This window comes from Megalops cyprinoides, chromosome 1, assembly GCF_013368585.1.
Source record: "Megalops cyprinoides isolate fMegCyp1 chromosome 1, fMegCyp1.pri, whole genome shotgun sequence".
Classification (NCBI taxonomy): domain Eukaryota; kingdom Metazoa; phylum Chordata; class Actinopteri; order Elopiformes; family Megalopidae; genus Megalops; species Megalops cyprinoides.
Window position 1 is genome coordinate 30076010 of NC_050583.1, and position 24593 is coordinate 30100602.

Genomic DNA, 24593 nt, shown 5'->3' on the forward strand with positions numbered 1-24593 from the left:
ATTGCGCTGCGCAACGCTTAACACCCACTTTAGTAAATCTAGCCTGTCTGTGCAAGGTGAATTAAATTACATTCAGAAGTGGCACTCTAGCTCTCCGATACACTACGATTTGACAGCTTAACTATTGTAGTTACGTTTATAATCTTTTCATTTCTCAATAAACGGGGATCATGAAGGAAAGACAAATATGGTTGAATCGATGTTTTATACAGCGGAATTAAAAACGGTTCCAAAAATGTCCAGCAGATGGAGACATAACCTCTAGTGGAGAGGTGTAGCCGATATCCTAAATGCTGCCTGAACACGAGCCGAAAGCTTACTCACAGTTCGCATATCTCCGGTGAGACTCGGTCCCAGAGAATGCAGATATAGAAGCCCGTGGATTGAAAGGGTAGCCCGGAGAGACGCGCAAATAAAGGAAAACGGGAGCGTGGAAGACCGAGCAAGTTCTGGGGCACAAGAAAATAGCAATACCGCTATATATTGGAAGAGGACATATTTGATACGATTCGCTCAACATACAACGTCAAGAATACCATGAAGATCATGACAATGCCAACAGCATGGGTACTGCCACTGCAGACAACGTGAGTATTCGTACCTGCTGTCCATGTAGCCAATATTGGAGTGTTTATTACAGAAAAAATATAATACTATTTATATACTGATGCAGTGCTTTCAAGTAGTTTTTTTTAAAAATACATAATTCAGATCAGAATGATAACACATTTCAGCTACTAAATGAGTCTACATGTTTGCTAACAGGGTGGTCTTGAATGATTGTAAGTCAATATTTGATAACTGTTTCCAAAAAAAAAACTCTTGCTGAAGTTTATTGATATAATAGTGAACGCTAGAGCAACTTGTTTTGAAATACTAATTACATTTCAGGGTACCCTGTAACAGAGTTTTGAACAATTAAATGTTTAGCAGGTGTTTTTCTGTTGGCGGTTGGTTGCTACTGGAGACCTAACTGTCTGAACTACACAAAGGCTGCTCCCTCTGAATAAATTCAATTTTATTTTTCAGCTAGCAAATTTGTTTCAACAGCATTATTTTTTTTATCTCAAAATATTACGTCTTGTATCGCTTTTATCATGACGTTCCTGGGGAAGATTTTGTTTTGCAATAAGGATAAGGTATCTGAGTAATTTAACCGGTTTTACTTGAGCTCTGCTTTGTGTGTTCAGTGTTACATTATTTTTAAGTCTTTTGTTTATGCTAGGAGTTAATAATCAGAATCCTTGGCCCTTCTCATCCGTTTGCACAACAAAGCCTGATGTAGGATAAGCAGTGGTTTTTAATGATACAATATGGAAAACAAAATAACATTTCAGACAGGTTTTTAGCCTATGAATTCTCAGGTATGACAGGATTCTTCAGCTGTCAAACTTGGCTGTATATGATTTTTTGCAAGCATGGGTAACAAGGAGCATTTATGCATCATGTGTTTAACTAATGAAATCAAGCAGATAGATAACCCATATGTTGCTAGATTCTAAGGCTTTAATGTCTCCTTGTTGGCTCCCTCACCTGGAGTCTTAATCGATACAGCACGCTGCCTACATCTCCCTCCCTGTCCACAGGGCTTCTGTGCCGTCACACGCGTAGTCAAGTGGCAGATAATTCACAGGTATGACCAGTCTCCTTTGCCTCCCTGTGAAAATGTTACGTCCCCTATGTGCAAAGAACAAGGGATGGCACATTCTGGTAAAGAGCAAAGGGTAGCCAATGGCTGCTGAACTAATTTAGATTGTCTCTGCCGCCAGCCCTTCAGAGATTCAGGTCTGCCGGTGTATCTGTGTCACTGAGCCCTCCTCCTCTCTGCACCCCACTATTGTATCCTCCACACAAAAGGGAGCAGAAAGGTTTTAGTGGAAAAGGGGGACATGGAACATTAATGTAATACCATCATTTTTAGAGTCTGGGCACCATGCCTGCCTCAGAGTCCATGTGCATTCTGTTCAGCCAATGCCGTTATCCCCTTTGTCCTTTTGCAGCTTGAGTGGAGGGCGTCTGCGATGAAGGGGAGCTGCAGGGAGACAGCGCTTTACCTCTGTCATACGCTGCACACCCCGCGCTGGCTGGATGCAGGGGAGAAGGCACTCTGCAGTAAGGTAGCTAAGCACACACTGAAGCACGCTCCCTCACTCTGTCTGCAGCTGAAAGATACCACTGCACCACCACAGGACCTACCAGCAAACCAGTTAAAACAACGGCTACAAAAAAAGGACATGTTCACCCCTCACCACATACACACCTCCCCCCCCCCCCCCCCCCACTTGCAAATGGCACAGGAGCGGCTTTTGATGCAAGACTACAGCTGGGTGTAGTTTTTTTTTCCAAGCCTGTCTTCAGAATATCCTCTGGGCAGTGCAATTTATTCCTTTGATTTAGTCATTGCAATTCAATCATCATACTCCATACAAAACTCCATGAATTCATATGCTGCAGAGGGATTACTTTCTTACTATAGCACTTCCATTATATGGTTTTTTTTCACTGAGATCCTGAAGTAGTCCCTCCTAGTTCCATAAGCCCACAAGAGTGCCCAGAATAAAGATGCTGTTGCTGTTTATCAAGGCAGGTGGAGTGTGGCTCTTAAAACATTAACTGCAATACAAGCATATTTTATCAACCCTCAGAGCCTACAGCTGTGTTGCAAAAGCAGATTAAGAATACTGTTTTTTTTTGCTCAGGTGTTCAACATATTAACTGGTGATTGTTTGGTAATATGTCAGAAATTATTCCACGGTCCTAATCTAATAAAGTGCCACTGAGTTTTTTTATCCCCAGGGACTATTTTTTTTAAACAATCTTTCCTCTATATTGTATTTGTACACGCCTGTGTTTGCTTTACTGAGATAAATGGTCCAGGCCCATCCTGTCCACAGTAGGGTCTGTGGGGTGCTGACAGGAGACAGAGGCAGTTTCTTTTCACAGCTGTCACTGACGGTTGCCTGCTGATGATGATAAAGGGATTTGTTAGGGGAATTAGGTAAAATAAAGAGTCCCTAAAGTTTACTTGCTATGTTATATATGATCAGCTTCAGTAAAAGGCATGTTTAGTAAGCTCTGTCTGCTGTATACGTGGAGCTGTCATGGACTGCTTCTGAGTGACTTCAGAGTATTGTTCGTCTCTGCTCTTACAGTTCTAGATTGCGGTGTAGCGTGAGCCCGAGCGTGATGTTTTATGGGTCCTCAGCCAGCATGTCTCTGCCCTCCAAGAGCAAGCTGAAGAGACAGAGCCGAACCTTCACCCAGGTGCTGTACCGCACCCTGAGCTACAGGGACCGCCGCTCCGTCACCGATCTGCCTGAGCAGGTGACCGATGACCCGGCCGAGCTCTCCACACAGACGTCCGCCCCAGGGGTGCTCAAGATTTTCGGGGATGAGATCTGTGCCGGGGCCAACTACAAGAGCGTGCTGGCCACGCCCCGCTCCAGCGCCCAGGAGCTCATCAAGGAGGCCCTGGAGCGCTACTCCCTCAACAAGACCTCTGCCAGCAGTTACGTGCTCTGTGACGTCATTGGTAAGTTTGAGGGGCCGGAGAAGCGCTGGCGGACAGAGTGCCTCAGGGCCCTGGGGGACAACGAGAAGCCGCTTCTGCTACAGGACCTGTGGAAGCCCAAGGAGGGCTTCGCCCGGAGGTTCGAACTGCGCAGGAGGGCGGAGGTGGAGGAGCTGGCTGCCAAGGAGAAGGACACAGTCACCGCAGGTGAGCGCCATGCCGCCTCTGTTATTCTCTTTGCTCGTTGTTGTGCCTGAAGACTTTAACCAGCTTTGAGGTGAAACCTCCTTCTCTCATGCTGCACTGTTCAGTCCATTCTGTTGTTTGTACTGTACACGTAGGGCTGCACGTTTTCTGTTGTTGCACAATCCTACCTCTGTCAGCAATCTTTGTCCGGCTCAAGAAAAGACCGTCACGATTTTAAGAAATTCATACCTTTTCCAAATGTCTTTAATTACAGAACGAAGTAGAGCTGCTGTGATCATAACCTCCTGTATCATTACAATCACTCGTCACTAAGCTAGTTCTTGAGTGAAAACCACCTGCAAATTGTTTATGTTTTCAGTGCAGCTTAACAGTAAATCACTGAACTTTTTAAATTAAGGTGTGAATTGATGGATGGTCAATCACGACTTCTTGAGAAGGGCAAACCTCTATGACAAATTGAAATGTGTGAGTTGGTATCTGTTATTTTTTGAACAGCTCCCACTTCATTTTGCCATACCACCCCCAAGGCCTATCGAGGCTCTCACATAAATTCTGCATAATCATTACACCAGAGGGGTTAGTGTCACCTTTCTGCAAATACTGTTACCTCAGCTACCCCCATTCCTGCCTTGGGAGTGGTGTTCATATTAAAATGTGTCCAAACATGGAACAGTTATAAGGACTACCAGGAGGATTTTAACGCTGGTAAAATTTTAATGGTTTATACTCCTTGGGCAATAATCATTCTTTATCCACAATGGCATCATTTTCTCCTTGTTGTCATTGTCAACCACACTGACAGCATCATCAGCAGGCTCTGAGCCACAATCTCTGAATGTGTAACCTTTATATAATGTAAGCAGCTGTCATATTAAGACAGGTAATATAGGATTTCAAATGTGCCGTTAATTGCGCCACTCACCATCGGAAGGGTCCACTAGAATGACAGAACTTGACCCCATAGGTAGCCTTTCCCAATCAATGGCGGCAGAGTATTCAGCAGAATCAGCTAGGTAGGTAAGTCTGCCTTTAAGCAGACACCTTCTCCTCTGTGTTACTTAAGTCTGTAAACGGATTTTCCTGCTGTCCCAAAGACATTTAAGGATGGACTGACACGGCTGCCAAAAGGCTGGCTGATCTATGGACTGATAAATAACATTAGTTGTTATGTGATGTAGCATGAGCTGGTTACCTCTGTTCTTGAGAGCTGGATTTGATACTGGAGTCGTTGTAGGTAAAAACTCTATGGGTAACCATCATGATACATTGAAGTTGCAAGAACGTAGAGGCACTTGTGTCCTTTTGAGTTTGTAGTTGGAAGGTTTTTTGTGGATTTTTTGAAGTTTCTATGAAATTTTCCTGTTAGCTGGTGGGCTTTTCTGATTAATGACCTAGTCAAAGGCGGAAACGCATTCCAGTTGTGAAAGAGTCAAAGATGGCTGAAGACTGAATGGGTGAAAAACCTGAAATTATAATCATGATTAATCAGGATAATTCAGGTTTTTTTAGCCAGATATTCCAATGGATAGGTGGCAGTGCTTGTCCAAACCTATGAAAAAACATACTTTACTTTGATTTTGCTTGTTGTTTAGTTAAAGTCCTTTATTATATAATTACGTAATGTTATCTTTTCAGTGTATGTTTGGAAATGCATGCATCCTCATAAAAGTGTGACGCCTGTAAAGTCTAGGGGAAATCTCTTACTTTCTTGTACTCCAGAGTGCTATATTTCTAATATTCCCAATAACAAGGCCTTTGTTTCTCAGCAATTATGTCCACATTCTGTTCACTGCAATGTTCCTTTTTCAACACTAAGATACACTACGTACTAAGCTTTGTAAAGTAAAGCTGAAAGTGTTCCTATGGGAATGTTTTACTGTCTGGCTTGATCCAGGGCTTGAAGGGAGGCAGTGAAATGATGGGCTATGGGAGCGGGTTTATCCCAGGAATGATAACAATGTGCATTTTTCCCATTACAATTGGTGTGCTTTATAATGCATTCTGTCTCCCTCTCAGTGCCCTTTGGCAAATGCCATGCCTCAGCACAAACACATCAGTCATTAATTTCTATGGCGTCTACGCACTGTAGGACAATAAAAAATCATATATATCTCTTTTGGTTAGGATTGCAAAATATATTGTTGGGCATGCAAAGTGGTCTGGTAAGATAGAGGAACAGATCTGCTAGATATTGAGGGCCTGTAGGTGTTTTGCATTTTTGGTGAATTTCAACCAGTCAACATTGACATTTAATGGCATTATATCCTTGTGGTAAAAGTGATATAGTAGGTGTGTTCAGGTTTATTGAACACAAATAACGATCCATTAAGCCAGAGGAGGGATGGCTCCAGTACTGGCTAATGACACAGTAACACTCTGTGGGTTTGTCATTCTTTTCTTGGGAAGGACAGAAGAAATAATAGTTCATTCCAAAAACAGGATCTGTGAAGATTCTTCTTGTGTGGTCCACAAAAGTGTTTCTTCTCTAGTGCTAAATTACTGTTTCAACAAGGCTGTATGCTGAGCCAAAACACCCAAGAGGAAAAAAAATCAATATAACTAACAACTTTATTGAATCATTTATTCTCCACCTGATCCATGGGTTAGGATCTGGGCACAATGAGGCATGCATTTCAGATTACTCTCTGTAATTGTGAGATATCTCTCTATGTCCTCCTCATCTGTGTGAATGTCAATCTGGCCATAGATTTGAATCTGATCGGAACATACGTTCTCTTCATTTGTGTCAATGGTCCTGCTACTTAATTCTTTAGGCATCATGTACGTGCCACACTGTCGATTAGCTTTGTTCTCTTACTGAAAAATTAATGATTGAGATTAGAGATTCACCGTGGTGTGAATTTTTCAGGAAGATGATTGATTGATTGAATTGGTTGCTTTGTTGGCTGAAAAATGAAGCCAGCATTTGACTCTGTGGCTCACCCTCGAGATGTGTTCCCTTACTGTTATATAGGCTCCGCATCAATGGAACCGAATTTTTTATTTTTATATTTTTAATTTTCCATTTTTTATGGGAGGTCTTCAGATACACTGAACCCACCAGGCTAGACAAATACATATCTTGCTAAATTCTATCAAGAACTTAGTTATCAACAGCTAGGATGCAGTACTTAAGTCTGTCTACAATATGTTCACAACATCAGTTTTGTCAGTTTCCTGCTCATTATTGGGGATTTTAGGAGATTCTTGGTGAAAACAAAGGAAACATTGAATGTATCATTTGGAAAGACTTTGTTTTTTGCTCCTGATGTCGCAAATTAGCTCACTAACCATGTTGGTTATGAATAACACCCTTTTGCTGGCTAGTACATCTTGAATTGGTGTGATGTAGTGATTTCACAACATGAAAAACACCTCATTAAATGGAGCATCATTAGCTAGTGAAAATATTTGTAATGGCTTGTCACACATATTTAATCACTGACATTTTGATTTCATCCTTTCACCAGCATGACTCCTGTAATTTCCATTGGAGTTGAAAGTATTTTTGAGTATTTTAAAACAATAGAATTTCTGGTCAAAAAGGAAAGTGATTGTCTCAACACAGTCCTCATTATCAATACTTTAAAATAAGGTTGCTCATCATAGACCATACTGTATGAATTCAGAATTGTCAGGTGGACTGAAACAAATATAGTATTTTGATTGATACCTGTTAACATCCACCCTGCCTGAAGAGATTTATATAGGCTACCTTTCAAATGTGCAGTTTTCTCAACTTTAATATTGTTTCAGAATAACCCTGTTTCTGAATAAATCTTTCATATTGTTTAAATAAGCGAATGAGGGATTATTGGCTCTTAGTATGCCTCAATAAAGAGATATGTATACCTTTTTAGATGGCTGAGGTGCATATCGGGATAAAGCCATTAATAGAAATTTATTCAAATTGCAAGATGCAGTTATCTGATTAGAAACAATGGGAATGTCAATGGGAGTCCTTTGTCCTTTTGCAGCTCTGGCATGCAACAGCAAATAAGTATAGAGTGAGAGTGTTGATGGATTATACAGAGGCGACACACTGGATCCCTCTCAATCTGTTACCGTGACAGACTGATGGGTCTCTCATCTGAGCATCATTACAGACCGGTGCCCATCATAAAGCCTTCCTGCCACTGTGTGTGACCACAATACTCAATCTGGAGGAGCCTCCGGTCCATATATCCCAGTGGAGAGAATGAGCATATTCATCTCCACTATAATCTGTATGTAGGCTGGTAGCAATTTTATTTCATTTGTCTCATATTTGTGATGATATAACTTATGCAAATGTGGGTCATTTTACTTTTTCAAGGTTTTCAAATAGTTTGAAGTTCAGGTCCTTACAAAATGTGGAACAACACAGTGTAGAGTATGTGCACATATATAACTGTATAAATGTATATGGGCACAATAATACTATAATTCATATGGTTGCAGACCATTCCTGAAAGGTCAAAAAGGGTGAAGGCTTAATCCTGGTTGCAGTATTTGTTTACCTACGTTGTTGCTTAAAGCAATTGAAAATGTATCTTTTAACATTTTCCTTCCATTTTTCAAGTTCATTTTCTTTGGCATACAGCCTACATCTACTGTCTATTTTTTTAACAAATATCCAGATGGTAATATGTCAGTATATTTGGCAAGTTTGTAAAGGAAAACATTTCTAAAGGTTGGGTGGAGGCCCTTTGATATGTTCAGGTTTTCTACCTGTTGCAGCTTACGTGAGAGGTATTCCAATGAAAACATGTAGTCAAGTCACAGACAGGTAACACTGTTAATCAGCAGTGCCAGTGCTAACACTTTAAGGCCTGGCTGTCTTCTTTAAAGTGTCTGGGCCCAGAATGGTCAGTGTCAGGATGGACATTGCTTAAGTGCAAGCAGCCTGGGCATTGATCTCAGAGGATCCAGTCCTGACACTCAATACTGTGGGTTCTTTTATTATTAACTAGGTATAGTTGTTGTATGTCTGTTTTAGCTGGGCCATTCCGTAATGACTGTTTACGTTCACTACTTGTGTTTTATTTTCAGTTATCTACATAGGTATGTCAGTGGCATACTCTTGCTTCCCTTTCTCGTGTGGTGCCTGAAAAGATAAAGTGCTTTTGGATGAGTACATAGAAGTGTTATTAGGTAATCAAGGTGAAAGCAGGATACCACCTTTTAAATAAATGAGCTCAGAGATTTCCATGAAGTCGCAGCAGTGGCTAAGTGACACTCTAGAGGGGAGACGTGAAGATGAGAAGCACCTCACTGTTAGGGGAGATTCTTGGTGGTACACATCAAACATACTAGCTCTTAAAGTCTTGGTCATACAGATTATTTTATGGCGTATTCAGCTGCCATTTAGTGAAAAGAGGAATGAATGACTCAAGGGTGGCATCAGTGGTAAATGGTCACGAAATGCTCTGTCAGCAGTAAAGTGGGAGATAGGGATGAATATACAATATTAATAATGCTGATGACTTTTTTATTTTGCATTGGCCCCTGTTAACTGAGGGAAGTGCTCAGTGCTCTGAGTTCCCCCACCGGAATGGTCTAAGTGGCAGCTGCTCTGTGAGGTTGGTGGAGCATTTGAATGAGCTCAGGTTAATTAAACCGGCATAAGTCTGCCCAAAGGGCTAAAATTCATAATTAATGGGTGCACCTGGCTAGCTGTCAACAGCCATGTTCGGGGGACTTGATCGTCTGCATCATCAGAAATGCTACAGTGCACCTCTCTGTACTAGTGGCCATGCTTTCACAATGACGAGCTCCACATGGAGTTGGGTGAAATGTTTGTTTCCATATAATTGCCCTTTGTAAGCCGCTCCATTTTGAAAATAAATCACATTTCGTATGCAATACATGTTAATGTTCGTTGGGTACCTCAGGTTGAAGTGTGGGTTCTCCCTCTTCCCTATGCTGTGTGTCAGTCCTTAAAATCAAGACCGTTCCTAAAATGCAGTAGATTGCAAAATACTCTGCGGGGACAGAATCAGGGTCAATATGGTGTGTGCAGATTTATATTATTCAATTGAAACATTGACACATCCACAGCAAAACCATCTATTATATACAATATATGAGTCCATCATTGGTTTTGGCTGGAGTGTGCTGACTCCTGTCTACCTGTGTAAAAGCAATAGATATTTTATTGTCAGCTGTGCAGTACAATAGTCTACTCTAAGCACCTGCAATGCAGCAGTGTTTTTTCCTTTGTTTTAATTACGGTTACATTGATGTTTACAATGTTATGAAAAGACCTGAAAGGGCAAAGTCACAGCTGAGTGATTAAATATACATGCAAAGCGCCGTGCAGTGATTAAGATTGATAATAAGTAGATGCACGCATCCTGTCTGATGGCAGAGCTCCCAGCGTTTGCAATTTGGATGCGAAGCATTTTTTTCCTGGTGGCAGAATGCGGTACATTTCATGAGACTGTTAAGAAGGAGAAGATGAGGAGTGTTTGATGGATGATTTTGCTAACAGTTGTGTAATGAAATCCAACATTGTTATACCTGCCACAGGACCATGCAATAAGGTAAAGCACCATCTGTGACAAGTGAAGCAATGACTGAAAACAGTGTGTGTCTCCTCTGTTTAATCATTTGCAGTGACTTTTACAGTGCTCTCTTTCAGGCCTGCTGTACTCAGTTGATATTTGCATGTAATTTCAGAGACACACACTCTCTCTCTCTTTCTCTCTCTCTCTGTCTCTGGAATTCTTAATGAATGGAGTAATTTGTAGTAATTGCTTCCCTTAATAAAAGATGGCTTCAGTAATAACTGATTACTCAATGAGAGTTGTAACTAAAACTTTCCTCCTGCTGAAGGTTGAATTTGGAATAAATCTGTTGTGAAGGACATCATGGCTCAGTATTAAACAATTTGCCTGCTCATGCTCTTCAACCCCGCTGTTATGCAGTTACACTGTTTATTCAGATACAAATTACTGTTCGTTTATATATGTACATGTCATCAGTCTCATCAGCGCCAGTGGTTGAGAGTGTGCCCTTCCTTGTTGTAGGAGCCTACAAAAACTCCCACATCCTAGCGCCTCCTATGGGTAGAGCTGGGTATATTAAAGCGCGGAATTCACCCCACTGCCCGCGCTCGGTACAGCCCTCCACTGCTAGTATTAAAGGTGGGGACTGTCCTAAGGTATGGTGTCTTTCCCATACCCATTTGCCATGCCATCACCTCCATGTGCATCCTCAGGGTTCAGACTACAGCTGCTAGTTGAAACCAGCCAATTCAAGGTATTTGTTATCTCATCCATTTTATGTGGCTGTGGCTTCTTGTGGCTTCTTGTGGCTTCTTGGGTGTAAAGTTTTTGAAGACCAAGTAAGATAAAGAGCCTCATGCTGGATTTCCTTGACCACTAGACAATATTTACCAACTCGCCAGAAAGAATGCAGAAATATATGGACATAGGTCTGAATCCCTGATGACCAGAAATGTTCCGTTACTGTCAGCAAATGAGGACATCATTGCATGTTGTGCATATTTTTGTCAGCAAAGCCGTGTGTACCTCACAATAACATCAACATCCCTGTGTATGCAAGCTCATAAGACATTCTTCATGGTGGTTGAGACTCCCATTTTCAGTGTTTAGATTGTTGTGTTCCAGCAGCATTGCTAATGGCAAATTAGCATTGCTAATCCTCGCTCCTCTCCTCAGATATCAATGCCCAGGCCAGGAAGCTTCAGAGGAACCGGGCCAAGGGGACCATGACCCTGAACCCTGGGGCCACGTTCTGCCGCAGCCTAAGCGAGACAAGCCTGAACCTGGTGGGTGGCCCTGGGGAGGAGCCCAAGAGATACTACTCCACCCTGCCTGGGCCCCTAAGAGGGCGGAGTGGCAGGGAGCTGCAGGTGGGGCGCAGGAAGGACGAGAGAGAGAGCGGCGGAGTGCGACACTCACTCTACCAGTCCCCACATCTCCTGCTCCTACAAGGATACAACAGACAGGTACCAAAGGGCTCATCCATACATTACACGTTATTTGTCTTTGAAAACATCTCAGTCAACGTAATTTTAAAGACAGTCAGTGTAACTTTTACTTTCTCATAATTTGAAAGAAATTAGGCATTAAAATTAAAATTAGAGGTACACTTGGCTCCATAATAAACAGACAAAGCAATCTGTAATCCTTTATTGGCATTGTGGCGTTGTGTTTGGATTCTATGCTGTTTAGACATGTTGAAAGAACTGGGTTTAAACGGCACACTCATATAGTCTTTCATAGTACACAATAGTAGTTTGATTAATGTTTCATGTGGAACAGGGACATCACCCCCTGTTATCTGCAAGACAAAGGGAGTGAGAGAAATGTGCGAGCTCAGGAATAATGTGGAGTCAGTGCTGAGCCCAGTGTAAGGCTGCAGCTTACCGGCAAGGTTGCCTGCACCACTGAGCACTGGCTAACAATGTCTGTGCCTTAATCAGTATGTTGAATTCCACAGAGGACTGTCATCAAAATGGACCTCATCCATCTATGAGAAGTCTTTTCTTGCACAAGTCCTACATCACAGACTGCTGTTTGAGTCCCAGAGTGTTTTCTCTCAGTTTCCCTTACACTGAAAAGGAAGGCCAATGGTTAATCGCCTCTAGACACACTGTCCTGTCTTGTCAGTAAAGGCATAATTGATAATTTGGGGTGGAAGATTTTGCTTCAAAACACTCACCATGTACACTGTAAAAATCTATTCAAGACGCAATCATTTAACAAATAGCGGTTGCCATAAATAATTGTCTCTTTGTGTTTCAGCATGTTATTCTTATTGCATATATACCATTTTTATTATTTTATGATTTTTTACTACCAATGTCTGTCAGTAATTAGGCCTGATTAAACCATAGTGGCTGACACCTAGTTGTTTTCTACTGAAGATATACTTCTTGTTCTGATTATTTTCAGAGTCAGAATGTGTCAGGGTTAGAGGCAGGTATTTTTGTGAGTTTTTGGTCAAGTTCTGTTTGTTCAGCTCATCCCTGCAAGGTGCTGCCTCTTAAGGTATAAGCCTGTTCTCTGTACAGATGGCCCATTGGTTTTTGCTTCAAAGTGACTAATCAAATGTGTTCTACTTGCAGTGCATCTTAATGGTGGGTCTAGCACAAAAGTTAGTGGTTTATAACAAATTGGTTCAATTAATCATTTTGGAGCAATGTTTTTAACAGTTTATAAAAGGAAAAGGTTTACATTAATGCATTATGATGATTAAGCAGACCACACTGGCCCATGAGGGGCATCATCTGGATTATGTCTACAGACATCAAAGTAATTCATAGATGTGCAATTTAAAGTGTTGATTGTTGTCTGTAAATGTTATTTAACACAGATGTGCCCTTAGAGATGATGGTATTTCAGTTGAACTGAATATGGGAGAGTTCTGGTTTAGCCATTGCTTTCCGTTAACAGGCAAATACCACTTGGCCAAGCCTGACTTGCTTTGCACCAGACATTTGGGAAATAACAGTGATGGTCGGTCATTGATTCAGCAAAACTCTTGGTAATGCAATAGCAGTTTTGGTTTACATTACCAAAAAACGGTTGTTTATGAGGGAACACCACCTTGTGTCTTTAAGAGGATGCTTCATTTTTACTTAATACTGAAAGCATCAGAGAGGACAAGCAGGCATTTAACCGCATGGTTTCCATGTTGGCAGGACTGCCTGGTGTACCTGTTGAACCGGGACCAGCACACGGTGGGCCAGGAGACAGCCTCGGCGAGGCCCAACATCTGCCTGTCGTCCCCGGACATCCTGCCGCTGCACTGCAAGATCAAGAAGATCCAGGTGATGCGGCGCTTCAGCTCCGCCGTGGAGGAGCGGCTGGTGGTGGAGCCGGTGCCGCAGGCCAGTGTCCTTGTCAACTTCTCCCGGGCGGAGCGCAGCACGCGCCTGCGGCACGGCGACCTGCTGTCTTTCGGCGCGCACTACATCTTCCTCTACAAGGACCCTGTCAGCGCCAAGCCCCTCCCCGCCCAGACTCTGGCCCGCTTGCGGACTCTCGGCCAGCTGTATGAGGCGGAGAGCGAGGCTGTGGCAGGCGGCGGGGCAGGCGGACAGGCCTGCCGCCTGTGCGGCTCTCTGGTCAGGGACAAAATGTCGGGACGCCGCAGCTTCAAACCCCACCTGGTCAAAACCCGCAGCCTGCAGAAGAGGAAGCTGCAGCTGGACTTCGAGAAAGCGCACGAGGATGAGCTGATCACCCGAATTATGTCCCTCATCGAGCCAGGTGGGGATGACCACAAACTGACCCCGGCCTTCCTCCTCTGCCTGTGCATCAAGCACTCAGCCACAGCTTTTGAGCCAGGGAGCTTTGGGAAGCTTCTCCTAAAGATTGTCAAAAGGATACAGTCTATAGCTTGGGTTAGTGTTGCTTTTCCCTAAAAAAAGCAGTGGGGTGAAAGTTTCTGTCTTGTTTTGTGGTGTTTCTTTCTTCTTTCCTTCCTTTCTCTTTCCCCTCACCTTATACAGTTTTACTGCAGCAGTTTAAGCAGCTCCGGTCCCCAGAGCAGGAGTTTGTGTGCAGCCAGCTCCTTTTCCCAACATTCATAATTATATTCCTCAAGCTGCAGCAGATTTCTCATGACCTGACATTTAATTGCAGATTCAGTGCAGATAAGTGTGGTGTTCTGTAAAGAGTTTTCTGTGGAGGCTGATGACTGTAATTACAGAGGCATTTTCAAGAATTAATGAGATTCTCCTTATCAAGTGGAATATTGTGCTGGGGGAATGTATGGACATTTAACTACATATCACTATACGACAATAGGTCCCATATATAGTTTTTTTAAATCCCATTTTTAGATACAGTAAGTCTGATAGCCTCAAGGACACAGGTAGCATCTAAATGTGATTGCTGGTGTCCTACCGACCCTTGAGTGAGGTTTGCAATTGAAGATAAATGTAGCTGGTTTCTCACTCTTGAGTGAGAGATTTTGAAGGTGGTATCCTCACTGAGAGAAAATCCTCAGCGTAGAGTCCCAAGGACATTTTCAGCTGAGCAGATTTTTTTATTTCCCTGAGCGATATGAACCAGCTTTTTCCTGCAGCTCTGGTCAAAGAACCTGGCAGGTTTCCTATATCATTATCTGTGTCTGGGCCAAGAGATATCTGCATCACTCGATGAAGAACTCATTCAGTGTGTTCCCATTTGTAAAGCGCCTAGGAGGGACATTGCCAGTTTGTTTTCCTATAGTTATATGCAAAACACACTTTTGGATAAAATATACCCAGCGATTGAGCACTGTGTTGCATTCAGCACATAAATATTGCATACTAATAATACATCTGATGCAGTGCACAGTGCAATGGAATGCACAATCCTTGTGCTATGGATTATGATCACTGTTTTTTTATTTATAGTGAATATTGACATAAACGTATGTTCAGCTGCAATATGTTGGTTTTACTACTGTAAGTAATGCAAAGAAATACTAATGATGTACACTTCAGATTGTAGTTTAAAGAGGTAATAGCACTCTGCGCTCACGAACTGTGATTCATTGCTCTTTGCATTGCAACAAACACCACTATTTCTGTGAGCCATCTGGCTTTTCTGCTATTCTGTCACTGTCTACATTCATACTGTTTCAGATTGTTCACAGTAGGCTGCACTGTTATCTGGTTCCTTACTTCCCTCACTTTGAATTTTCTGCCCAAAGATGACAGTAAATGAGTTGCCGTGTGGAAAAATTGTCAACACAAATGTCATTATAAATTATGTTACGACAGCTCAAGTGATAATTCACCATCAGAGAAACCCTATCTGAATTTTGTTTTCACAAAAGCTGTCCGCTTCATGAAGGCCAAACACTTTAATTGAACGTTGAGGTCAGTTTCAAACTGTTAACTCTGATCAATTATTCAAATCCAATTATGAGAGGTCAGCTCTAATTTTCCCCTATTGGAATCCATAAACAAAGGGTGTTGCTTCTCCCTCTTCTCGGTTCTTTTATGACTAATTTATTCCCAGGGAAGGCATCTAAAGGTTAGGCCCTCCTGCCGTGTTTAAAGTTTTATGAATCCCTAATTGTGTCATGTGTCTCTCACAGGAGAAGACAAAGGAATTGGCACTGAAGCAGGCTCAGCAGTGAGTATCATGTTCCACCTTGCAGGAGTGTATCTCCTGCTCCCACATGACTGGAGGGGAAGCAGCCGTGTTCTGCGGAGATCTCATGCCTTTTATAGTGATGCTGAGATCCTCCTGAGGCTGAGATATTTGGAGAAGTGGATACATTTTTCTTTTATGTCACATTTTCTGAAAACAGAATGTGCCCTCTGCAGAGACGTGTAGTGCAGCAGCCAGTTACAGACAGTAATGTATTGTGCATCATACACAAGAGCAACATCTGGCTGTTTGAAATATGTTGCCTGATTTATTTGAAGTTTCCCTTCACAGAGGGCTTAATATTAGAAGTTGTTTAAAAGCCTACTGCATGTGCCTTGTTTCAGCTGCTCCTGGGGAAAAAACGATGCCAGTCGATACTATGTTAGCTGTGTAGGTTCCCAAGCCATGTTTGGTCACAGATTTCTCAGAACGAGCATGGAATGAGCGGGCTGTAAAAGCAGCTTTGCCTCCTGCCCCCTCTCTCTCTCTCCAGCCAGGACCCTGCATCCCTCTCTCTCCTCAGCATCTCAGACCTGGTTCCTGACCTACAGCTTATCTTCTTCTGGATGTCCAACGCCATTGAGATTCTATACTTCATCCAGCAGAAATCCCCAACCTACATGCAGGGTATTGAGAAGCTGGATCCTAAAGGTATGCCTCTTTCCCCTGCCATTTGGTGCACTGGAATGAAGGATGTCTCTCTGGGATACCAATTAGAGGAAAAGGCTGTTCACTGTATTTCAGAGAAGCCACAGTGAGCTTCCCAATGAGGACAACAGAGCTTAACATTTAAATACAGGGTGAGAATCTTCAGTGAAGACCTTTCATTCTAGCACTCATGATGAATGTGGGCTGGCAAAGTGCAAAAGCACTAACTAAGAGTTGAGGGAGTGCAGGATTCAAGAGTCATTTGTCATACATATCTTATGGAATGTGGAGTTGTATATGAAGAGTTGATGTCTCTCAAAGAGCCTCTTCCATTGTGATTAATTAGAATAATGCAGAAAACATGTGAGGAATTGAAGTGTTAGCAGGAAACAAAGTAAAATCTGTTCAGGCTGCATTTGGCTGAAATTATTTGAGGAGTCTGGGTTGCATACAGTAAAGGTGTTAGATCTGTGAAGAAGAGCGACTGACCAGCTCTGTCTTTTCTGCTCTCGCTTGGGCAGGTGGCAGTGACCTGTGGCTGCTTTTGTTACCAAATGATGGTTAGGAGGTAATTAACAGTGACAGCTTCCAGCCTTGGAAATGCTATTATCTCCCATAAGATTAGCCGGGATTCATCCTCCCTGTGTCCTTGTGTCAGGCCTCCATTCCAGACAAAGTCAGCCCACGACAGCACAGGTCACTCTCTTTGCTCTGGCTAAAGGCGGCCTCTTCTTACTGATTCACTGATTTCTGAGCACAGCAGTTAGTCCTCATACACACGTGCTTAAAATGGTTTGGAGTCTTTTGTACTATTTAATACTAAAAACAGCTCCTTCTCCACTCATAGGAGTTACTCTAGCCCTTGACTACAGCCAAGGAACAATTAGTGAAAATACTTTGCTTAAGGCAGTTTGTTTGTTGTTTGTTTGGTATGTGTATGTATGCCAGTCTGACTCAATAACTGCTGAGCACATTTCATCCTCTGCTTAGTAGATAATGCAAGCACATTTAATGAACTCTGAATAGAACAATATGTCATGCTAATACCTCGCTGTTTTCTATACTATACTTGACTTTTGCATTGCACTGTTGGGAAAGGTACGTAAAAAGACCTAAAACCTGCATGTGGTGTTTGGGTTACAGCTCCATTGTTATTTGGATAAGCCTTCATTCAAAAAATACAGCATTCAACAAATGCAAGAAAGCAAAAAACCATTAACTTTCTAACATGTATTCCTCCAAGAGGTAAATTAAACAATTAGACTGTATAGTGAATTGTTGTTTGCATTTGCCTTTGAATTTTTATTACATCATGAAGCAAGGATTTGTTGCATGTATTCATAAATCCCCTTATTTGTAACACAAGTATATGACATATGTATTGTCATCAAATATGTGTTTATTTGACCAATAATATTCCTGGACCTGGAGATTGATTAAGTCCTTTTTTATCTACTATGGATGTAAGATGTGTTGATAATGATGTTTGATATAGCCATTTATTTCTTCACTTGGACATTTGATTAGTTCTGCCTTTGTGAATACCTAGCTGTAAAACATAAAAGGGCGCCTCTTCCAATTTGCTAAGGACCTGAATAGCAATGCTTGGCTTCCTTTTGGTTGATGAATGCTTGTTTGGGAGCGAAAGGTTTGGATAAACAACCGAAGGCAATATCCACACCTATGTTGGTGGTAACTGTGTTTAACTATTTCAAAGTGTCAGCCTCATGCACATCTTACAATGACTGTGTGCTCCAGCCAAAGTGAAGTTGTGGTTTGGATGGGTTGTGTTCTCCCTCTGTAGAGAACTGGTGTTGTGTCCGGTGATTTATTATTGTGCCTGGGAAATGGGTGTAGGGAAACAGAGATTTAAACACCTCAGTTCAGAGGAAGTATGGAGTTCGTCACACCACTGGTGAATGTTTTGCTTTTAGATATTTGAGATGGGAAGCCTTGTTGCTTACAGTTGTTTAACTCTAGCCAATATAAACAGAACTGCAATGTAAGTGCAGGTCTCACAGGGTTCCCTAGAGCTTTTTCCCAACTGGCATATCTGTTGTTTGGACATTCTGCAGCATATTTCAAATACAGCCTTTTATTTATTTATTGGAGGGGTTCATGAAGTATATTTGTGGAAAAGATGAAGTAGAATGTTACGTTGCAACAATGTGTCAGACACATTGTAAACATGCAGATTAAAAAAATGGTCAAGGACTTTGTAACTTGAAGTTTTGGAAGAGAGATGTGTTTTAAAGATGTCTCAATTGCATGATATACTACAAGAAATAATCACTGAGTTTAATCTCATCATTTATTTTAATGACAAATTTGTCTGAAGAAAATCCATAGTTTGTATTTGGATTAATGCAAATCTGAAAAATACTCTTATTGCCTCATAGATAAATTTCACCAAAGTCACTTCCAGACTTAGAACATTTGAGGTTATTGCTCTCCTTCCTTAACTTTGCTGCCTGATCATCTTTTGGTAATCCTTGAAAACCTTATGCACATAAGAATCAAAATCTCCTCAAATAATAACCTTGTTTCAGACAAGGTAGCTACAGCTATGGTACAGTTTCAACTGGGCCAATAGGGAGGGAGTTACAGCATTGCATCTGGCACAGCTGTGGTTTCCATCAGGACTAACTTCAGCCATTTTACTCAGCACTATGGCTGCTGCTAAAGCTTGTTCCTTGTGATGACATTATTGCAGGCCAGTTAATCAAAACATACACACATTCAGAAGCAAGCTAAGGGCAGGGGCTAGAACAGCTGCCTCTCCCCTGTCAGGTGAAGCTGAAGGCTTTGGTGGAGGAGGGAGATACAAGCACAGAAGGTGTAACGCCTTTCAGTACTAGCTGGGTGAGTTTAGACTGTCATAAATGAACCATTGGAGTGTCACAATGCTTGACTTCATATGACTGGAAATGCAGACAGTGACAGCAATGATGCCTCCTGTGCCTACCCACCCAATGTGTTCCTTGCGTGAACTAGCTTCACTCTGTACAGTAGGTTATATTACCTTTTTAACGTGCTTTATATGAGACTTTTTACTGTCAGCACATTTTCTCCTCACTAGAAAACAATCTGCGGCAGTGGTAAGCCGTGGAGTGAGAATGCCATTACAGTAAAAGCCTGTGGTTGGCTGGGAGCAAGGCCCTCTGAGAAAACCCTGTCCAATTTATTCCCTTCCTGAATGCTAGCTCACAGCCAGAGCTTGCCAAGCAACAGTATGCAGAGGTCTTTGAGATTATCGCTCTGGAAATATTCCCACTGCTTGCTCCTTTACCACAACACAGTAAGGCTACAACAACAGGAACTGTTACCATGGCAATGGTCTCTGGATGCTTTTTTGTGAAATGACCCACGGAAATGTTTGCAAACATCGTATAAACCCAGAATTTATAGCCCAAATTACTCAGTATGTAATATGATGATTAAGATAATGGCAATGTGAATGACCTGTGGAACATAGCAGGGTCTCTGTTCATCTTCTCTATGAATCTATCAGAGACAGATGAACATGTTCAACCTTTAGGTGAGGAAACAAAAAACAGAGGCAAAAAAACATGTGTCAATCAAATCTAGAGAGCCGGAAGAAAAGTCCACTTGCCCGTAGAGCTCATTGAGATACTGTCAAACATCAAAAGGGTAGAAAAAATTGTAAAAGGAGTAAGTCTTAGAAGAAAAGAAAAGAAATGTAGAGGGAGAAATGTCTGAGAACCATCAATAATTATTATGTGCTTTGTTGTTTTTGAAAGAAGCAGCTGTTATTCTGACAGTGTTGGAATTTCATCTGGGAACAGGGCCAATACACTTTTACACAAAAATGTAGTGACTATTTTTGGATGAACAGACATGTTGTGCTCAGCCACTGGAAACATTGGTGTGACCATGTTACAGCCATTTTCCCTAGAGGTGCAAATGTAGTTTAATTTTCCGTTGAAGAGATGAGGGTCCATTTGTTCCATTCACTGGTGTCCATCTTCTCTCTGTCATTTCTTTTAAGAGTCATTCAGAATTGACCGAAGTAATTGTCATTTGCAATATAATCAGTTATTCTTATAACAAATTGTTATTGAATCACAAATATTATCCTGACAGGATGTATTGAGTTTGTGGAAAGCTGTGGCATTTTGAGAATCCCTGCAGTGTTTCCTCGTTGTCAGGTTGATGGTAGACTGGAGGAGAGTGTTTAATTGAGGAGGGCAATGTCTGAAATTGTTCTGAAACAAACAGAAGATGTTAGAATCGCCTGTTATGGAGATTTAAAATGAATTCATTCAGCAAAAGGACACAAGGCAGGTTGATATGTAGATCTGAACTGATGTTGTGTTTTGTAGCTTTACACCTCAGTTTATTTTCATGTTCAATGACATAAATTACTTTGTGCTCAAACTATACAGTTGTTGTCCTTATTATTCTGGTGTCATTTAATATTGCTACTTTTTCACATAAACTCTATGTTATTTTCCTTATTATTTTAGGTTCAAAGGAGTCATTGCTCTCAGCTACAATATCAGCCAATGAAGAAGCCATGACAATACTAGAGGAAGTGATCATGTACACATTTCAGCAGTGTGTTTACTACATAACCAAGGTGAGACCACCATCCACTCTTTATAATTAAATTATCTGGTTACCCAGAAGCTTTGACTGTTGTGTCTGATCAATAACTATTGTATCAGCTTCTTACCAGGACAGTGAAGGTCAATGAATGTCCTGCGGGGGGTTGATAAATTGTTTCTTGGAGACCATTGCTGAGATTATTGTACATCTCCTGCACTGTGGCTCCTCTAAGATGTTTCCTGTCTAAGTTAATTACATCTGCTGTATACTGTGGCCATTCTGGGCTGCAGCATCAGGAGGCAATTAATTTGTCTGATGGTGAGTTATAACTAGTCAGCTTTTACTACTACACATTGATTAAGGAGGAGGAGCAGTAATGGTGATGGACAGTTTGGAGCAGGAGTTACTGTACAATACGCTGCTCTGTACTGTACTTCTGCAAGGCCAGGGCGGTGCTGTAGGGTGTGGCGCTCGTCAGTGTGCTGGGCAGCGGCCAGCCTTGCGTCACCTTGGCTCTATTAATAAAAGCACACCTCGTAAATGTGCCAGGGTTGGAAAGGGCACATGGGAGGACAAGAGAATGAGTGCATCACAACAACTCTATTAATAGGAGCGGGAGCAGCGGAGCAATGGGTGTAAACACAGGCCTTTGTTCCTCTTTGGCAATAATGATTTTTATTTAACCTTTTACTTTTAAAAAACGTCCAGTGATCCTTCAATAAATCACCACCTTGGCATTCAAAAAAGACAGAACATCTGGGAACAGGAATAGCAGGGATATGCTTAGAAAAATACTGTGCAGCGCATTGTGGGATTCGTTTGTCATCATGCATAAACTGGAGGGATTGCCTTCTGACCATACAGTTATAATTTTGCAGTGTTTAAAACTGGAATTTAAAGCGCTCGAATCTGGTGACGAAAACTCAGATGTTTGTAAGAACAGGGATGTCTGTGCACAGAGTAAATGGCGTAATCCCTTCAGAGAATGAAATCTCCTTAGCAGTAGTGTAGAGTCAGAGGCCCATGTGGAGCAGATGGCCGTTGGCCTGTCGGCCCGCAGAGTCACACTTCAGCTCATTCTGACACCAGATGACCTCCCTAATCAGCCCTCTTATGCATGGTAGACCACCTGCTGGGGAAAGACGTTTATACCTCCGCTCTGGCCGTGCGCAGACAGATAGAGTCCTTGCGCCAGTCTGCCCGTCTGCGGGTGGGTTTTAGCGCGTGGATGCAAGGGTGTGACAGGGAGAAAACTCCAGCCTTCTGGGCCCACCTGCCCGCCACTAAATCCCTCTGACCAGTGCACGAGCATCACCAATTTGCACCTGCCAAGGCAGGCATGGGGCTGGAGAAGGTGGTGCGTCTCTGCACACGCTGAAACCGGTCCCGCTGGTACCAGGATGCTTCATCCCTCTGACACTAGCTTGAAATCAATGGGGTCCCGCAGGTGCTGAGAGGTGCCATTGTAATTTCATTATTGGTGCGCTCTCTCTGTGAGGGATAAGCCACACTATCATCAATTAAGTCAAGATAATTACTCAGGTCACGTGTTGCCCAGCCATTAGAGTAGCTTACTGGACAAGGAGCTTGTATCGCCGCCTTTTCCTTTCTGTGGTCCTCTGTACAATTTCAACCTGGGTCTCTCTGTCAAATTCCATCAGGGAGAAGACACAAAGCGATTAAAGACTGAAATTTGAACTTGTAATGTGAGCATTATTTACTGCAGTGCCAGAGGGGGGTTGCCATAGAGTTATCTGTCAAGTTCTGAAGGAGACTGAATCTAGGTTAGAGCAGAAGGGCTATAAAATGGGGTTGTTTTCTACAGAGGAGGTGAAGGGATTTAGATGTGTTACCAGTGCACCTCTTTGTGTGTATGTCGTTCTGGTATCTTTACAGCATATCCTCATGGGTGTGAGCCTTTACCTCGCACCATATGGTTAGCTGTTGAACTTAACTTTCAGAAGAGTAAATTTCATGCCTGGTTTTTAAATGTATGTACATGTTTTACATGTATTACAGTATAGGTTTGAAGTGATAAAACCAATGCTGCACAGTAGGAACAGTGAACAGTGTCAGCTCCTTTCAGATGGGAAATGGGTGATGGACGAGCAATGACCAGTGATGAAGTGCAGATTGTTGTCAAGCAACTTCTTTCCAAACAGTACAACACAATGACATCTCTCTCTCTCTCTCTCTCTCTCTCTCTCTCTCTCTCTCTCTTTCTCTCTGTACTCTAGTCTCTGTATGTGGTCCTTCCTGGACTTCTAGACTGCAACCCCTTCCAGGGGGAGAACAGTGACCCCTGCTGGAGGGGTCTGGGGTCGCCTCCGGAGCCAGTTCGAAAGGTTCTGCAGGTGTTCCAGACCACGCAGGACCTGCTGCAGCAGTACGAGGTCCATCACGAAATCCAGTCCCAGATGTTTGCTTACCTCTTTTTCTTCTCCAACGTGTCTCTCTTCAATCAGCTACTGGACAAAGGTGAGCTGTGTCCATGGAAGGGCCTACATGCCATACAGCTGCCATCTTTCACTCTGTTTCTTACATTACATTACATGCATTTAGCACACTCTTATCCAGAGCAGTTTCCACCATTCAGCATTCATTCAAGTTAAATGAGCAAGAGTGATAGATCAGGCTAACAACACTCACAGTCCAGTGAGTGTGAGCGTAACACCATTCAAGCCCAACCACAGGTTAACTAACGCAATGGAAACCAAGCCAAATCTTTATGCACTCTCCTCTTTACTTATGTATAGTTGTATTTACAGAGATTACAACAAAGGGCATAGACATGAGATAGCATTTTATATGAGGTTTGCATGATTTTTACCTCAATGCTGTTTTTATCTGAATTTATCAAATCAAGTTATTGGTACATGGAGACTGTCACATTTGGCCATATATTTATTATTTGTCTCCCAAGATCTGAAAACTCATAAGCTCAATTGGCCCCATTGATTTGTTCTGCAGGAGGTTTGCATATCCTCCCGCTCTCTCAACGCAATTTTCTCACTTCTGCTAGCTCCTCTGTAGGCAGTAAATCTATGGACTGGAAACACTGTAATAACCCAGCTCCGCCTGAATGACTCTAATCACCGGTTTGGTGAGTAAGGGCCTCTTCTGAGAGTCGGGTTCTACATATTATCTGAGCTATCACCACACCTCTCTACTATTGCCAAGAAAGGCTGTAACAAATGTTCAGGTTGTCAGTGAAATCCTCCTGGTACAACTATTACAAATAATCAGACAGCACAGTCATGGTATAATTTAAAGTATGAGGAAGGATTGGAAATACATGATAGAAATAGACATAGGGTTGGAAAAGGTTTAGAAGGTTTAGGTAGAATAAACATAGAAGAGAAAATACTGAAAAGATGGGATGTCTATATGGCTACATGCATAACTATTGAATATGCTGTTTGCACGTTGTTCTGCCAAATGTGAATAAATGTATATGTAATATAGATGGGGTCAAAGGTGTGAAGTCAAAAACAAGGCAAATGTTAGCAGCGCATTTCTTTGTACTTACAGCCTACTTCTGCAACAAGTTTCAGTAG

At 42.2% G+C, this 24593-nt stretch overlaps 1 protein-coding gene across 1 annotated transcript in view; it reads left to right on the forward strand.

The window, feature by feature from the left end:
• The first annotated feature begins 401 nt into the window (after window positions 1-401).
• The window catches only part of radil (Ras association and DIL domains), a 34236-nt gene continuing 10044 nt past the window's right edge, over window positions 402-24593 (forward strand). Inside the window, exons 1-10 of the mRNA XM_036542838.1 lie at window positions 402-587; window positions 2001-2117; window positions 3153-3718; window positions 10729-10845; window positions 11383-11672; window positions 13371-14075; window positions 15764-15801; window positions 16313-16470; window positions 20955-21067; window positions 23274-23514. Coding sequence (XP_036398731.1) covers window positions 2089-2117; window positions 3153-3718; window positions 10729-10845; window positions 11383-11672; window positions 13371-14075; window positions 15764-15801; window positions 16313-16470; window positions 20955-21067; window positions 23274-23514 — 2257 coding nt within the window. The 5' untranslated portion in view covers window positions 402-587; window positions 2001-2088. The remainder of the gene's footprint in view (window positions 588-2000; window positions 2118-3152; window positions 3719-10728; window positions 10846-11382; window positions 11673-13370; window positions 14076-15763; window positions 15802-16312; window positions 16471-20954; window positions 21068-23273; window positions 23515-24593) is intronic.